The sequence below is a fragment of the Macaca fascicularis genome, chromosome 15 (genome assembly GCF_037993035.2).
Source record: "Macaca fascicularis isolate 582-1 chromosome 15, T2T-MFA8v1.1".
In the NCBI taxonomy this organism is placed as follows: domain Eukaryota; kingdom Metazoa; phylum Chordata; class Mammalia; order Primates; family Cercopithecidae; genus Macaca; species Macaca fascicularis.
In genome coordinates this window covers 64,766,611-64,784,279 of record NC_088389.1, presented here as the reverse complement: position 1 = coordinate 64,784,279, position 17,669 = coordinate 64,766,611, and the positions used below count along the sequence as shown (strand labels likewise).

General features: G+C 54.5%; 1 protein-coding gene and 1 long non-coding RNA gene across 5 annotated transcripts; one reads left to right on the top strand and one right to left on the bottom strand.

Annotated features, from left to right (window-relative positions):
* Positions 1-397: 397 nt before the first annotated feature.
* Positions 398-17,063, bottom strand: LOC102139170 (sigma non-opioid intracellular receptor 1). 4 transcript variants are annotated; one of them, XM_015437061.4, is made up of 11 exons: positions 16,823-17,063; positions 16,496-16,696; positions 16,274-16,366; positions 8,288-8,589; positions 7,067-7,453; positions 5,126-5,198; positions 3,205-3,388; positions 2,765-3,054; positions 1,697-1,879; positions 1,370-1,459; positions 398-908 (listed from the first exon to the last, which is right to left on the bottom strand). In XM_015437061.4, the coding sequence occupies exons 1-11, from the start codon at positions 16,971-16,973 to the stop codon at positions 808-810; spliced, it is 2,055 nt and encodes a 684-aa protein (XP_015292547.3). In that variant the 5' UTR covers positions 16,974-17,063; the 3' UTR covers positions 398-807. The 4 variants fall into 4 exon arrangements, with proteins under 4 accessions (XP_015292547.3, XP_045229333.2, XP_015292543.3 ...); XM_045373398.3 differs by having other exon boundaries at positions 1,370-1,456; XM_015437057.4 differs by lacking the exons at positions 398-908; positions 1,370-1,459; positions 1,697-1,879; ... (3 more) ...; positions 7,067-7,453; positions 8,288-8,589 and adding an exon at positions 14,340-15,543.
* LOC141408647 (uncharacterized) lies at positions 2,886-6,024 on the top strand. The gene is made up of 2 exons (XR_012424619.1): positions 2,886-3,035; positions 5,769-6,024. It is a non-coding gene; the product is annotated as an uncharacterized lncRNA (long non-coding RNA).
* Positions 17,064-17,669: the final 606 nt, after the last annotated feature.

Below are 17,669 nucleotides of genomic sequence, written 5' to 3'. Positions count from 1 at the left end.
GTACCAGCCCTCCCCGGCTTCCAGCGCCTGGTTGTCAAGACAACCTTTGCTTTTCGGGTGCCAAAGAGCTTTCCCCACGCCATTCCCTGAGTTTGCACGTGTTCCAGGGTAGGTCCATTCCCATAGATACATCATTAGAAGGCTCCGTGAGTTACCATAAACTTCTGGAGTCTTCTAAAGTTCAGTTGATTAAGTAACTTGCCCAAGGTCACCCAGCACTATAGGGACAGAAATGGGGCTTGAACTCAGGTTGTCTGATTCAAGAGACGGAGCTCTTCTATTCTCACGGAACTTTGCTATTCTGCCTTCCCCTCTGAAAGGCCCTGGCCCAAGGCAGCCCATGTTCCACATCATTCCTCCCCACCTCCCATACCCAAACAAGAAAGGAGGCATCAGAGAGGGAGGGATCGCAGCTTTATTGTCTAGATGTGACCTGAGGGATGTCTCTTTCACAGTACCCCAACCCAACCTTTCACTTGGCTCCTGAAGAGAAGCAAGGCTGACTCAAAGGGGTAGGGTTCTAGAGATGACATTGACAGAGGGGACACATGAGGAGATGATAGTGATTACTGGAGGAAGAACACTTTAGTAGATGCTGCTGGAATTGGCCGGGGAGGAGGTGCCCTCCCTTTACAGTGAGGTAGGTGTAACATCAAAAGAAACTTTGGTTTTAAGTCTACATGGCATGGGAGGTATGGTCCCCTCCCAGGGCTGGGTCCCAGAGTGGGCAGCCGGAAAGAATCAAAGCAGAGGGACTCCTCCCCACTCAGCAATGGGGCTGGGACTCTTAGTTTCAAGTAGGACCTCTTAGGGGAAGGTGCTGGAAGGGGGCCCTGTAGAGGGTGGGGGTGCAGGGTTGGTTGGACCCTGGGAAGCTGGCACAGGCTGGCGGCGGGCAAAGAGGACACCTGGCAAAGGGGTGAGGAGATGGTAGAGGGCAAAAACAAGCAGGAGGGGGTAGGATATGGAAACAGAAGAGGGGAACAAAAGTAAGTGTTCTGGTTGCTAGAACACTACACACGTACCCCTGCCACAAACCAATGAGGACAAGCTCCTTGGGTCAGTAAGAGACTCCATTGCTAATGTAGATACCCTCAAACAGGTAAACAATAATATTTATGCTGATACATAGGCCCATGACAAGGCAGACATCCCCTGGTACTCATGCCAGAGAGGTCATGCCTTGGATCCCATGCCATGTAGGCACCCCCTTTAACCCATGCCAGTCTAGCAATCCCCTGAACCCCACGTTACCCATGCAAGCTTAGATATCCCTGAACTTCATGCTAGTAGAGGAAGTCTAAAATCCCCATGCCAGCTTAAATACCCCTGACCCCATGCCAGTGTAGACAGCCTGCAGTACCCATACCAGTGTAGACCACCCCGTTGATCTCTAGGGCCATGTTGATACTGCTGATGCCACTGCCTGCCAGATTAAGAGGCCCATCCAGCCGCTCTTCTGTCCAGGAGGGGGCAGAGGAATCACATTTTGGAGAATCAGACTTCAGACTTATTAATAGAATTTCCCCCCTCCATCCCTGTAGACAGCCCCCATTCCACTTCAGCCCCACACGTATACTCACACAATTGTCTATAAAGGAATCTGTCTGCCCCCTCTCTAACACCTATCAGGTGATGGGTCAATCCTCCCTCAGTGTACAGTCCCGAAGCCCCCTCACAACAAACCCCTCCTCACCCCTCAGGGGAACCTTGCCACGGGGCAGGAAACTGGGGGGCATGCCAGGTCGAGGTGGGTCCATGGGCCCCATCAGCACAGCTCTCTTTTCTGGAGGCTCCTCTGGTGCCAGTTTCTCCCGTGTAGGTCCCAATGCCAGGCCCACAGGCAGTGCCAGGCGAGGGGTTGGAATTCCACTCTCCTCTGGAAGAACAGGTTATTCAGCTCCCCTGGCCAAACCAACCCATCTCTGCATTTGGTTCTCCCCCAGGCCTGGGACCAAAAGAGGTAACTCAAGCTCATGTACCAATCTCTCATCCTTCATTCCATCTATCTTCCCATCCAGAGCCTCAGTCTGGAAGCGCTGAAGCTTTTCTCTAGAGCCCAAAGGATTAATGTACATGTCTAGAGAATCTGGGGGTTGTTTTCGACTGTTGGTTATTAAATAATCCAGGTCACAAGAGGCACAAACTATATGCAAATAGGAGCACTGGGTAGACAGGTGTGGAATGGAGCTGCTGTGATTAAAAGACCTTTTCCTGGCTGGGCGCGGTGGCTAAGCCTGTAATCCCAACACTTTGGGAGGCCGAGGCGAGCGGATCACGTGGTCAGGAGATCGAGACCATCCTGGCTAACATGGTGAAACCCCATCTCTACTAAAAATACAAAGAAAAAAAAAAAATTAGGCGGGCGTGGTGGCGGGCGCCTGTAGTCCCAGCTACTCGGGAGGCTGAGGCAGGAGAATCGTTTGAACCCGGGAGGCGGAGGTTGCGGTGAGCTGAGATCGCACCACTGCAGCCACTGCACTCCAGCCTGGGCGACGGAACGAGACGCCGTCTCAAAAAAAAAAAAAAAAAAAAAAAGGACCTTTTCCTGAACTTCGGCCCCCACACCTCAGTAACCCATACCCCAAAGCGCTCATTTGACCGCAAACCTCAGGACCCCTAAACCTTTGTGACCCCCAAACTTCAGAGGCCCGTCAGACCTTACTGCTCCCAGACCTCAGTCCCCACATTTTAATGGTTGCTATATCTTAGCGCCCACCTAAACCTCAGAGACCCTTAAACCTCCACCATTCTCCCCTCGCACCTTTCTTAATAGGGCTTGGACTCAACTGAGCGCATGCGTGCGCTGGCAGGCCGGAGGCGGAACCCTGGGCGGGGCCGGGGCTGGAAGGGGTCGCCCGAGGGGCGGGGCCGGCACCCAAGGCAGGGCCCAGAGCGCCCCGAGGCGGCGGCCCTGCCAAGCCAAAGAGTGGAGTAGCGGTGTAAGCCTGGCGACGGCCTTCGCGCCGATTGCTGTCTATGGCGGCCTGGAGCTCCCCTGGGGAGCTGAGCGCTCGAGTCTCGCACTCGTACGGGTACAAGTACTTCATATACCTAGGGGCGGACAGTGGGCGGTGAGTGTGTGGGAGTGTCTGGGCCCAGCTGGTCAAGTCCCACACCCGGACGCCCGCCCGGGGACCCTCCCCTCCCCGCCCCAGCCCGACCCCGTGCCCCCTTCCCTTCCGCTAGCGCCCCTGGCCTCACTGGGTGCGTAGAGTGAAGGCGGCCGAGGTGATGGTGGTGGGTAGGCTGAGGCCGCGCGTGACTTCCCGCCACACTTTGCGGTTGATGACTTCCACCAGGCCGCCCTTGGCGGTCACCAGACGAAACAGAGCGTACAGGTCCAGCACCTGCTTCGCCATGATGGGCACGCGGTTCACTGGCGTCCCTGGTGGGGAGCGGGCTGCAGTCAGGACACTGAGACTAAGACCCTGTCTACAGCATCCCCGGGGACTGATACGGGGCGGGAGCCCCGGGGAGGGCGGGAAAGAGGGAGACTTGGGCAGAGCCCACGGAACCCCAGGGCCTCTATTTTAGCAGGAAGGACAGGAGGCTAGCACAGGGGTGGGCAAAGTTCTGTAAAAGGCCAGATGGCTAAATGATCTCTGTCACAACTACTCCACGCTCTCATTGTAGCCTAAAGGCGGCCATAGAGAATACCTAAAGGAATGGATGCGGCTGTGTTCCAATAATATAGACTCTGAAATTCGAATTTCACCAGTCTGGAGATGTTATTCATCTTTTAATTTTGTCCCCCAACTATTTAAATAAGTAAAAACCATTCTTATCTTGCAGGCAGCTGGGTTTGGCCTGCAAACTTTAGTTTGCTGTCCCCTGGGGTAGACCGCAGGAAGCACTTCCGGACAGTGCTGAAGAGCCGGCCTCCCCTAAGCAGCAGCCCCCGGGTGGCTGCCCAAGGCTGGGGGATGACGGGCGGGAGAAGAATCAGCTCCCGCCTCGGCCCGCCGACTCCGCAGCCCGCGCCGCCCCCGCCGGCCAGTCCTGACAAAGGGGCCTGTCTGCGCTGAGCGATGGGCCCCAGTTAATTCCTTACCGATCCCGTCCCCTTCCGCCGCGCCTTTGGACCCGAACAATTAGCTGCGGCCTGATTAATGGGGGAAAATTATCGGCCCCGCGGGACCCCCTCCCCCTGCAACTGGAGCGGTGGGAGGCAGGGACCGAAGGGAGGCAGAGCTAGTGGGGAGGGGCGGGCAGGCAATGCTGAGATCGGTTCACACCCGCTACCCCAGTGGAGGGGAGGCCTCGAGGAAGGGCCAGAGAGGGGACACTGGAACCAGAATGGGCCTCCCTGGGAACCAAAAGGACTTAGGGCCCTACTGAGGGTCCCAGGGAAGCAAGGGACCCGAAACGGGTACTGGGGCTAGGGCGAGGGCCGGGGGCGGGAAGTGGGCCAGCAGCTGCACTAAAAGGGGGGGGGGGCGGACAGTGCAGCCAGTTAATTAGCGGCTTATCAGGTTGCGCTCTGAGTGAGTTAATTAGCTTTGTAGAGAGAGATAATGAGTCAGTGTTACGTCCCATGAATCTGGGGAGAAGCTGAAGTGATGGACTGCCACCCACCCTGATGCCCTCCTAGACCCTTCTTGCGTTCTCCTCCAGCTCTGACATTCCTGAAAAGGAATTTCTCCTCCTGCACAGCCTCAACTCACATAGTGCACAGCCTCAACTCACATAGTCCCCAGCCCGCCCCTTGGGAAGTCCTTCCTCCAGTCTAATCCTAGTCCTTCCTGCTGTAGAGCACATGAGGTGCAACCTGCCTTAATCAAGGGAAAACAGGGAAGACATGACTGAAGGAAGGACCCTTGACAGAGAACCAAGGCATTTTCAGCCCTCTGATTCTGGGACCCTCCCACCCCAGGCCAGCCTCCCATCAGTTCCCCCTCCCACCCTCCCAATTGATCCCACACTCATTAACCTGCCAGTGGGCTGGCCGCTAATTAATCCTGGGGTGGAGGAGGGGGGCAGGGTCAGAGGTTAAAGACGCTATTGAGGGCCCAAAGGACAGGTGCTGCCAAGCTCAGGCCTCTGCAGGGAGAACCCAACCGGGTTTCCTCAAACGTGGTAAGGGGGCAATTCCAGGGCCCTTCCCCCACGTCATGCCACTCACCCCTCTTTTGCATGAAGCTAAACAGGTCATCCAGAAATTCCTTCCTCTTGGGGTCTGCATCGAGCTCATACAGCTGGGGAAGGATTGGGATCATTCTACAGCTCTGCTGACCCCTCTCCCTCCCTAGACCCCAATTCAGGTTGTACCCTGAACAAGGGTCCCTAGCTGAAGGAGTCAGTAGGATCTCAATGTGGACTCCCTGGCATTAGCATTAGGCTCTCTCCGCCTAGGGGCAGGCAGGGGTGCCTTTTCTAGTACATACAGAGACTGGTACTGGTAGTGGTGCCCTAGGCCGTTCAAACCACCCATCTAGGGAGTAAGGGAAGAGAGGAACAGGATGGAGCTTGGAGGCTCAGCCTGCCCTCTGGGGCCCAGTCTTCCCCCACCCTCATGGGAAATTTAGAGTCCCAGGAAGGAAGCTAGGCTGGGGTTGTATTCCAGACTGAGGAGACAAACATATATCTGATGCTCTGATTCATTCATGCAAGGACTTCATGCTGTTCACATCCCTGTATGCCAGGGCTGGGGGTGAGTGAATGGCAGAGACGCTTCTAACCCACCCCTCAGGCAGGGTGATGCTCAGAAGCTTCTGGGTTGACACCCAGTGCCCTTCAGCTCATCTTCTGGTCTGATTTCCTTTCAGAGGCAGTTACCCTACCTACTACGGAAGCTGCTAGAGAGGCAGTGGCCCTGTGGGGTCAGAGTTTGAAGGATCCACAGACCAGCTCAACTCTTCCTGGTAATCTGGAGTCCCACCTCCTGTCTCAACTCCCGAATACCAGCCAAGGGAACCAACCCTAGAGTCACTGACCCAGAGTAACAGTCCCTGAGTAACACCTATAGATAATATTCCGTCACATCATCCCCATAAGAATCCTCAGAATAAAAAACAAACAAAATACCCATGAGTAATAAGCCCCAGATCCACCTTTAGAGCCACATTCCCACAAAAACTGAGCCCTAAGTCTTAGATGGATACCCACAAATAATACATACACTCTCCAAGTAATAACCCCTAGAATTATACCTAGGAGAAACAGTCTCTAGAGCCATATATCCAGAACAGAGCCCTGAGTAACACTCAGTTTTACAACAATGCCAGAATACTACTCACAGATTAACACTTTTTGAATATACCCAGACCAACATCCTACAAGTTAACACCACCAGAATGGCACACCTGGAGTCACAGCCCTGTGTAACACCTTTGTAGTGACAGCCTTGAGTAGTGTCCTTAGAATAACACCCAGAGGGGTTCTCCAGGGAGAAAGAACCTCAGATTAAGGCCCTGTGAATGAAGTCTTGTCATTCTGAGTTGCAGAGGAGCCCTATAGTCATACTGCGGCTGTAGTGGCTATCACAGGCTGGGAACTATCATCCATGGAACTCAGGCCAGGGAGAAGATTTGCATGGGGCTGGGGTTAGGGGGATGTGACAGGAAAGAAAGGAGAGGTGTATCAACCTGCCAAGGGAGTGATAACCTCCATTCTGCTTCTGAAGACAGAGGAAGCAACTGGGACACCCCCACTGGTCCCTGGAATATGACCTTGTGACTTGATGTGTGAGAAGGTAGGTAGGGTGGTAAGTAGGAATCCCCAGCCCCCAGACTGCCTTCCCTACACCTGGCTGGGCATGGTGGCTCATGCCTGTAATCTCAGCACTTTGGGAAGCCGAGGTGGGAGGATCACTTGAGCTCAAGAGTTCAAGACCAGCCTGGGCAATACAAGGAGACCCTGTCTTTACAAAAGAAATTTTAAAAAATTAGCCAGGCATCTGTCTTTCCCTCCCTGTCACTATCCTCCAATCTTCCCTCTGTCTTTCTCTAGGTCTCCGTGTCTCTGTGTCTCTTTTCATCTTGCAGAGACTGCTATCACCTGGCTCTGCTTTCGCCAGAAGAGGGAGATAGGGGAGAGGGCCGGACATCGAGGGCGTAGGTCCTACCTGCTTGAATTGTTCCTCGTAGGTCCACTCGTGGGGATGGAGTCCAGGGGGCTGGCTAGAAGGTGAGCTGGGGCCCTGGGCCCCTGGATGGTTCTCCTCAGCTGCCTCCTCCTCTGCCCTGGCTTCCTCCCCCTCCTCCTCATCTTCGGCATCTTCCTCTTCCTCAGTCCCAACCTCCCCCAAGGCCCCCTCAGGGGCCTGTAGGGTCCGGTGGTCAGGCAGGGGAGGCCCGGGTGGCAGCAGCGAGCGTGAAGGGGCCAATGGCCCCACCCCCTGGGCCAGCCGAGCTGCCTGCTGCTTCTGCAGGGCCTCCATGACAGCTTCCAGGCGCAGTCCCCCAGCTGAGGGGGGCCCTGGTACCAGGCGGGACCCCGAGGAAAGGGCCGCCTGTGGGGGAGGGAATTATGGGTGCTGGGCCCTGCTGCCCCCATAGCCCCCAACACAGGGGGAGGTGGTCATGGATTCAGGGAAGTGCAGGAGTCACAAGGAAAGAGGCAGAAAGATGGCTTTCCCAGAGGTGAACAGAAACAGGACCAGACCCCGGGAATCAGAAATGGCCATTGACTGAGGACTGGAAGAGTGAGCAGATCAGAGAGGGTGACAGGGACCAAGAGACATCGGGAAATGGTGAAGGGAGGGAGAGAGAAAGAAAAGGAGAAGGGGGGATGTCCGACAGAGACAATGACAGGAAGATGTGAAAATAGAGATGGAACAGGGTGACAGGAGAGAAAGAAGAGGGGTGACACAGAGACTGAGAGGGACCAAGATGCAGAGAGGCAGAAATATCAGGCAGAGACAGGGTAGAGAGACAGAGATGGAGAGAGATAGAATATTGGGTAGAGAGACAGGGAGGGTAAGAGAGGTAGAGGAGCAAGAGATAAAAGACCTAAGTGACAGGTAACTCAGAGACGGACAGAAACGGAGAGACAGAGGCGGAGATAGACAAATAGTGAGGCAGGTGTTGAGAGACAGGGAAAGACCAAGACAGCAGGAAGCAGACAGAAAAGAGAAATTAGAAAGAGATAGTGAAATAGAGAGAGACCGACTGAGACAGGACGGGGAAAACAGCCGGAGAGAGGGGCAGAGGACAGGGACCAAGGAGTCGCCGGGATGGAGGGCGGTGGGGCAGAGCCTGGGACGGGCACGGGACCGGATGGGCAGGAGGTGGCGGAGTCGCGACGCCCCGCTCTCTCGCTCCGGGGGCCCCGCGGCCGCACTCACCTGCCTGGCGTGGCCCGCTGCCCCCGGCGTCTCCACGGCGCTGCCTTTGCTCTGCCCGCCTCCCTGGCGGCCCTGGCCTCGGCTGGGTCCCCGCGGTGCGCTCCCGCCGCCCTGCGCTCCTCTGGCCGCTGTGCGCTCACTCGCCGCGTTGCTTGCGGGGGCCGCGGGGGCGGGACCCGAGCCGGACAGGGCGGGCGGGGCGCATGGGGAGAGGCCCCTGTGGGCTCTGCCGCTCTCAGCCACCCAACAGGTGTCTCCCACCTTCCTTCCAGCCAGCTTCGGGGGCAGGGGGCGCTGGAGAGCTGCAGGGGAATCGTGCGAAAGTGAGGGCTCCACCGCCACCGGACTCTGGACCAGAGCCCCGCCCAGCCTCACAAGTCGTGCCCCGACACCCACACTCAGCACTGGGCTTCCACACACAAACAGCCGCGTCCACACACCAACGCACCTTGTCACAAGTTCAGGCGCACAGCTGCCCAGTCTCACATGTTCGGTGACATGGTCACCACAGTGCCAACGGCCTGGGCAGGCTGCGATCAGGAGGGGAATCCCTCTGCAAGATGCTTGGGAGTGCGTGGAGGGTCTGGTCAGAATAGAAGCTTCTCCCCTTGCCTTGACCACCCCTGCCCTGCCCACGCGCTGTCCCCAACTGCAGCATGCTGCGGTTTGCACACATGCATGCACACGGTGGTGGACCCACAAGGATGCACTTACACACACTCAGAGGTCTTTAAGCTGACTGCACAACTCAACGCATGCAGATACACAGCCACACACAGGTTTTGTCTCTTTTGACATTCTATTAGGGACATTTTCTTTTCTTTTTCTTTTTTTTTTGAGACAGAGTGTTACTCTGTCACCCAGGCTGGAGTGCAGTGGCGCAATCTGGGCTCACTGCAGCCTCTGCCTCCCAGGTTCAAGTGATTCTCCTGCCTCGGCCTCCTGAATAGCTGGGATTAGCTGGGATTACAGGCACCCAACACCAGGCCCGGCTAATTTTTCTCTTTTTAGTAGAGATGGGGTTTCACCATTTTGGCTAGGCTGGTCTTGAACTCCTGACCTCAAGTGATCCACCCACCTCAGCCACCCAAAGTGCTGGGAATACAGGCGTGAGCTACCGTGCTCAGCCTGTATTATGAAAATTTTGAAACACAGACAAGTGAATAGTGTAATGAACCTCTGGTACTCATCATAGGTTTGTTTCAACAGTGAACAGCACTTCGCCCATGTTCACACACATTCTCCACCCATGTGTGCCTGACTCCCACATGTGTATCTCCAGACCCCCTCAGCCCACTGCTTTACGCCCTCCCCCAAACTATTCCCAAGATGCTGAAATGCCGTTCCTTCTTTGGGGGTTCTGAGTGGCAGGCTTCTCAGAATTTCTGCTCTGAACAGCCTGAACCCCATTCCTCCCAGGCATCCTCATACTTCCTATTTCTTCCTGTGCCCAAGGGGACCACCTACCAAAGCGAGGTGAGGTGATGCCAAGTGTGTAAGTGAACAGCAGGTGTCTGTAGGGGTGACACCTGCATAGGTATGAAACTGTGGCACCAGGGACTGTCTTCTGACCTCACACCCAGAAGGCAGGAATCCTGACGCGACCTTTGTGTCCTCCCTCCTCCCTTGTCCTCCCCCAATCAGTCCACTTCTCTCAGCCTCAGCTTGCTCTGGCTCAAACCACCAGCTCTTCTGACCAGGATCCCATGGTGGGTGCCTCCTCCCTGCTCTGCCTGCCTCCAGCCACCACCCTTCTCTGCACCCTTCTATGCGCAGCTCCTACTGCAGCACTAAGTCCTGGTTCCCTATGGCCCATTCCTGGCCATGCTGAGGCTCAGCCCCATTCATACCTTTGGCTGCCCCAGTGTCCTCCACCTCAGATTTCAGACCTCTGAGCCCATCAGAACCCCCCAGCCTCCAGAAGCTCCTGTCGGTACTGATGCCTCCTCCGCCGTGGCTTTGTTTGGTGTGAGTATCCTGGGGCAGAGCCAAGCCTCCTCCTCTGCCCAACCCTCCCTGATGCTGGGAGGGGAGAATCAGTGAATGTGCCAGGCAGACAGACATGCCCCGGAAGTCTACTGGAAGACTGGAGAGCAGAGGGTAGCGATCCACAGAACCCTTGTGCCCTGCTTGCTCCCTTTCCCCCACCACAGCTTCCCCCGGCTGTTCAGAGAAGGTGCAGGGACAAAGGTAGGTGGTCAGAGTCTTCCTGGAAAGGTAGGAATTGGCTTGGGGAAATTCCAGTTCTGAGTGTTTGGAGAGTGCTTTGTAGGGTTTGGGTTGACGGGCAAGGGACTGGGCAGTCACTCCCACAGCTCCCAAATCAATCAAGCGAAGTTAATCCACTTTTGGGGTCTGGGCCAGGAGGGCTACAACTGGGAAGGGCTGAGGGGAAGGAATATGCTTGACTGGGACTTGGTTTATCTCTCTTCGTCTGTGAAAAGGAAAGGCTGCCTCTCACACCCACAGTCTGGTCCTATACCTCACAGAGACAGAGACAGACCTAGACCTTCAGAGACCCATGCTTCATTCATCCAACACATATTTATTATTATTATTATTATTATTTTTTTTTTGCCAGGCACTGTTGGACACAGGAGCAAATAAAACAAAGTCCTTATTATAATGGTACAATTCTAAGTGGGGGAAATATACAGTGTGTCAGATAGTGATAAGCACCATGCAGAAAAATGTAGCTGCGTTGGGGGGAACAGAAGGGGCGCATTAGTTACCTATTGCTGTGTGACAAATCACCCCATAATTTAGCAGCTTAAAACAAAAAACATTTATTTTCTCACAATTCTGTGGGTCTGGATGGTTCTGACTCATTATCCTCTAAGGTTCTGTAGTAAAAAGGTTGGCCAGGGCTGCAGTCATCTGAAGGTTTGACTGGGACTGGAGGATCTACTTCCAAGATGGCTCACTTGCATGGCCCTTGGCAGGGGGCCTGTTTCCCTGCAATGTGGGCCTCTCCATAGGATTGGTTGTATGTCCTCTCAACATGGCAGTTGGTTTCCCCCAGAATGATCCAAGAGAGACTCTTTAGGCAGCAATGCTTTTTATGGCCTAGTCCTAGAAGTCACACACTGTTATGTCTGCCAGATTATTTGTGAAAGTACATAATTGAGTCTAGCCCACTCAAGGGGAAGGAATTTAGGCTTCACCTCTTGAAGGACAGAGCATCAAAAATTTTGTGAAGGGGCCGGGCGCGGTGGCTCAAGCCTGTAATCCCAGCACTTTGGGAGGCCGAGACGGGCGGATCACGAGGTCAGGAGATCGAGACCATCCTGGCTAACACGGTGAAACCCCGTCTCTACTAAAAAATACAAAAAACTAGCCGGGCGAGGTGGCGGGCGCCTGTAGTCCCAGCTACTCGGGAGGCTGAGGCAGGAGAATGGCGTAAACCCGGGAGGCGGAGCTTGCAGTGAGCCGAGATCGCGCCACTGCACTCCAGCCTGGGTGACAGAGCCAGACTCCGTCTCAAAAAAAAAAAAAAAAAAAAAATTTTGTGAAGGTATTTAAAATCACCATGCAAGAGATAATATTATATAAGTGTTGAAGAACTCAGTGAGCAGGAATTGAAGGAGGGGAGGAAGAGAGCTATGGCTATGTGGATACCTTGGGACGAGCACTGCGGTCAGAATAGCAGGTGCAAATATCCTGGGACAGAATTTTGCTTGATGTGTTGGAAGAAAAGCAAGGAGGCCACTGGGTCGGAATAGGGGGACTGAAGGGGTGAGCAGTTGGAATGTCTGATCAGAGGAAACATGGGCTTTGGAGTAGGCCCTTGTAAGGAGTGAAAGGACAGAATGAGATGGAAAGCCATTGGATATGTCTCAGCAGAGAGTGAAAGTCTGACTGGCTGCTGCAAGGAGAACCCTCCACACAGGATGCATGTGTGATCAGTTAAGGGACCATTGCAATAGTCTATAGGCAACAGATGATGGTGTCTTAGACCAGGGTGGGGGCAGTGGAGGTGAGAAGACACGGTTAGAGTCTGGATATATTCTGCAGACAAAAACAGTATTTGATGATGGATCGCATCTGGGACGTGAAACAGACGTGTCCAAAATGACTCTGGGCAGCTGGGTAAATGTAGGTGCCCTTAATTCAGAGAGTAAAGACTACAAGATGGTGGTGGTGTGGGGTTGGGAAAGAATTTGGTTTGCTTTGGATATCTCAAATCTGAGATACCTATTAGACAGTCAAGTGGAGATGTTGAGTAGAGATGAAGGCAGTAAGATTTCCAACTCCGGTGCTCAGGAAAGAGATTTAGGCTGAGACAGAAATTTAGAAGTCAAGATATATAGATGGTAAAGTCACAGAATCACCTGGGAAGGGGTGTAAACAGAGAAGAGGTTTGAGGACTAAGCCCAAGAAAGTCAGAGAATGAGGAGATAGGAATCCAGTAGCTGGGTGCAGTGGCTCACACCTGTAATCCCAGCACTTTGTAAGGCCAAGTGGGCAGATCACTTGAAGTCAGGAGTTTGAGACCAGCCTGGCCAATGTGGTGAAACTCTGTCTCTACTAAAAAAAAAAAAAAAAAAAAAAAAAAAAAAAATCCAGAAAAGGAAGAGTAGTGTCCCAGAAGCTAAGAGTGCCTTCAGAGTGATTACCTGTGTCAAATGAAAGCTGAGAATTATGAAATGACCAACAGATTTAGCAGCAGAGATTAGGAGGGGCCTGGGAGCCTAGCCCTTTGTGGACGTTTGGGAGGAATGACAGGGCAAGCTGGGTCATCCCTGACATGTGGACTCTGAGCCTAGAGGCAGAGCTGGGTTACAGAGTAGGAATCCCCCAAGGAGGCATGGCTTTGCAACCTGGGGTCAATGGAGAGGAGCCAGCCAGAGCCTACTATGCCTGACACGGTGGTAATGGGGGTGAAGAGTCCGGGTCAGGATGGCCAACTTACCTGGACTCCACATTCAGTTGTTGTTTCTAAATGCAGTTATACATATAGTCTTTCAGATTTGTGTTCATTAAAATCTTAAAATATCTAATTTTTATAACCATGTTTCTTCCATTTTTAAAACACCAGGAATCCTGAGAAGCAGGAGTGATCTATGCCTTACCCTCAGAACAGGGCCAGGATGAGGGTGAGGCATACTTGGTGTGTAGGATGCAGAAGTTAAGGCAAGAGCAGGGTCTCTGGGAATGAATGCACTTTAGGCACCTCTCTTGCCTTACCTGAATCCTGGCCCTACCTACCTCACATACTGCCAGGTAGTGTGCCTGCCTTTCACTGTGGGAGCCTCCACATTAGTGGTGGGTCCTGAAGAAGGTAGACCATAGACTGGAGGAACTCCTGTTCTGGGTGGGGGCAGACACCACGCTGGGAGCCCTGAAAAAAAGCCGAGAACAACTATGCCTTTAAGCTAAAAAATGGATGCACACTGCCACCCTGTGGCCATCCAGGGGAAGATTCTTAGGACTGTTCCCAGGATCCCACCGGCAGAGGTAAGGCCAAGACACACTCCAGGCCACCCTGCCCTGAATTTCTCAAATTGTGGCATTCACAGCTGTGTTGGAGAGAATCATTGAACAGGCTGATCTCTGGCAATGGAGCTCAATAGTCTGAGCTACTGACTCAAAGAGTGTCTTAGGTGATTCTAAGGCACACTCAAGTATATAGTCCCTACTAGTCAAAAGCCACTGTCTTGTGAGGCACAGTGGCTTGTTTCTGTTATCCCAGTTACTCTGGAGACTAAGGGAAGATCACTTGAGGCCAGGAGCTGGAGATCAGCTGGGGCAACATAGCAAGATCCCGTCTCTAAAAAAAATTTAAAAAGCTAACCAGGCATGGTGGCATTTGCCTATAGTCCCAGCTACTCATAAGGTTAAGGCGGGAAGATTGTTTGGGACCACGAGTTCAAGGCTGCAGGGAGCTATGATCATGTCGCTGTGCCACTCTCCAGCCTGGGCAACAGAGGAGACCCCATCTCTTAAAAAAAAAAAAACAAAAAAAAACCATGAATCACACAGCAAGAGAGAGATCTTCCTGAGGTCCCCAGGAGTCAGAGGCTTTTTCCGGCTGCTCAGACACACAAAAAGATGGAACAGATCAACAAATCTTTATTAACAGAAACAGAAAGATGGACAGAGAATGCAGCAGGGGCTGTCTGAAAACTGTGATGTGTGTGTGTGTGTTGTGTGTGTGTAAAAGGCCTTCTCCAGGCCAGGAAGGCCCCCTTGGAATCAGGCCCACCTGCCTAGATCCCCTCCTCAGTGGCGGGTCCTGGGCTGAAACCAGCTTCTGCATCATATCCCCAAAGGAAGAATGGGGGCCTTTCTGGAATGGAAGATGCTGACTTCAAGCATTCTTCACATTACTCTGGTTCCCCAGGTGAGCTTGGTTGCCGAGGGGGTTGGGGACAAGCCACAGGGGCACTTGCATAGCAGGGGAGTAGAATGGGGATAAGGCATATGGTGAGGACAGGGGAGAAGGGGAAGGGCATCATAGCTGCAGGTGAAGGGGGCCTCCAAAAGGCAGCTCCTCTTCCCCCTCATCCCCTCAAATTGCTGCTGGGTTGAGGAGTCAGACTGAGGCAGTATAATACCCTCCTCCATCCTTAACTCCAGAACCCCAGTTTGGTGGGGAGGGGGTGGGAAGCTGTGGAGCTCTGGAAAGGCCTGAGTTAGTGAGTCAAGCTTGTGATGTGTGTGTTTGAACACAACTGGCTCCCTTGGTATACCAGGGGCTCCCTATCCAGATGGGTATGAGTGCATGGTCCTACTGTACACACAGGTCTCAGTATCTATATGTGTCTCATTAGTTCCCATGGTTCTCTGTGTTTGGATACATAAGCATGGATATCCCTGCTCATACAGCAGGAACTCGGGATCTGCATGGTGTATGTCCCTGTCTGTAAACATGGGCTCCAGCAAGTGGATATGTGCGGGCCTGCCCGCTCCTGTCCATCCACAGGTCTTCCTTCAGGCCTGGCTGGTCAAGGATCCTGGCCGAAGAGGTAGGTGGTGAGCTCAAGCCGGAGGCCCCGAGCATAGGAGCGAAGAGTATAGAAGAGGGTGAGGAAGTCCTGCGTGCTGAAGACAGTGTCGGCCAGCGCGAAGGCCAGGGTGGATGGGATGACACCCCGGCCGTACTCCACCATCCATGTGTTTGGCCCCCACTCCACAGCTGTTGCCTCACCAGGCCCATGCACTACCGTCTCCCCTGGGGGACAGGGAGCACCCAAGTGAAGAGCCAGCTCTGCCTTGCCCTTCCATGGCTGCTGCTTTCCTGGCCCATGGACTAACTAGGGGTGGGGAATGGAGAGGGAGCTTCAGAAAAACAAAAGGCCCTACCTCACTGGGCTGGCCCATACGGCTACTCCTAAATGTTCTGTGGCATCATCTGACCCATGTCCTCTCTTGGGGGAAGCCATAGACGGCTACCTTGCTTGGCCATGGGCCCACTGTATGGAAGTCTGCACTCCCAAGCCTCACTCGAAACAAGCAGAAATTTAGCTAAACCTGGGCTGGGCTTGTAGCTAGGAAAGGGGTAGTTCCAGGACTTGTGAGGCTTTATCTGAAAAGTGTAGCTGTTCAACCACCATGCCTGCGATGCATACACCCAACCTCAAATGTACTGGGAAGTCCAATGCTCTATTTCTTAAGCAAATTGTTGCACTATTAAAAAAAAAAAGATAACTGTCTGTATTGTCTTTTGGAGTATTGAGAGCATTTCTGATTACCCACTGTCTTCCCAACAGTTGTTGGAATATTGTCTGGGCAAAATTGTGCCTGGGCAGATAAAAATCAGACATGTTTAACAGGAAGTTGTTATGTTTTGTTTCCCCTTGACAGAGGAAAGCAAGAGTCCCTCAGCTCTGCCCCAACCAATCACCTGTGGCTTATGGGAGGGTGGAGGAAGGGAACCATGAGGAGGGCCCCCCAACACACTCCTTTTTCATGCCATGCTCCCCGCAATTGTGGGCACCCCCCACGTGAAGGCACCCACTTCTCTGACAGAGCCTTCTTACCCACCTGGGTAGAAGACCTCACTTTTGGTGGTGCCCTCTCTCCACTGGTGGAAGGTGCCAGAGATGATGGTATCCGAGATCTCAGCCCAGTAGCGCCCTGAGTGACAATCGCATGGACACTATCAGGGTATTCGCGCCATCGCACGGCCCAGCCAAACATCAGACAGGAGGGCATGGGCCTCTCTACAACCCCAGCCTCCCAGTCCGGCCCGCCGCTAGCACTGACCCGAGTGGCCGCGGGAGCCTAGGGCGGTGCCGAAGAGCAGCACATACTCGGACAGCGAGGCGTGCAGAAGGCACATGGCGCCCATCCAGCCACCCGCATTCACGAACACCCACTGCAGCTCCTCGTCGGGCAGCACGTGGCCTGGGTGCAGCCGCCGCAGCTCCACGATCAGCCGAGAGAAGGCCAGCTCGTGGTCCAGCCCTGGCGGAGGCAGAGGGGCGGCGGAGTCAGGGCCGGCACCGGTCCTGGGTCCGGGGATGGCGCCTTCGGAACCCTAGGCTCCGCTCCGGGGCCGGCCGCTCCCCTCCCCGCCCTCTGCCCGCTCACCAGCGTACTGCCGCGCCAACTGCGCTATCTCTTCGCGCTGGAAGACGAAGCTCTGCGTACCCAGCCAGAGCCAGACGACCTGGGTCAGCACCGCTGCGACAGCCATGAGCAGCGCGGCCCACGCCCACCGCCGGCCCACGGCCCACTGCATCCCGGCGGGCGGCCTAGCACGGCGCAACGCAGGAGCGAGCCGGGGTCTGAGGCTTTGCACTCACCGCCTCGGAGCCCGCCGGCTGCCCACGAAGCGCTCCCCCGCCACCGCCGTGGTACGGTTCGCCCTGACCAATAGGAGCGGCCAGTCACCTTGGCACCGCCCCTTCGGTCGAACCATTTCTTCGGGGGGGAGCACGGAAGAGTGGGGCGGTGCCGTGCAAGGGCGGTGAGGGGGCGGGGCTAAGTCGCCCAGCTGCAGATGGCAGGGTCTTCAGGCGAGGTCTGACCTAGCGCCACTCTACAAACGGATGGGGTGGGGGTAGTGAGACCCAGAATGGACTGGCTCGCCCGAGCTCACTGGCTGGTTGAAGCAGAAGAACCCGGAAGTGGAGCCTTCTGGGACTCAACGATTGTTAGGGCCCTCCTTTACCAGGACTGAAGGGGAGGGGAGGCAGTTCAAGCTGGGAGCCCTAGGGTGGGCATTCCAGAGGCAGTGACACCTGAACTGTGTCTTTAAGAGCGCGCAGAGGGGGCACGCCAGTTCGCAGGGACCGGCCCCTAGAGCAAAGGCCCCCGAGGAGAGACAGCTTGGGGTCTTCAGGGGCCTACAATTCCTTCTCTGTTATGCAGCACAAAATGTGAGAGGAGGCCTTGTAAACCAGCTGAGGGGTATCAGCAGGGGAGGAAGGGGATT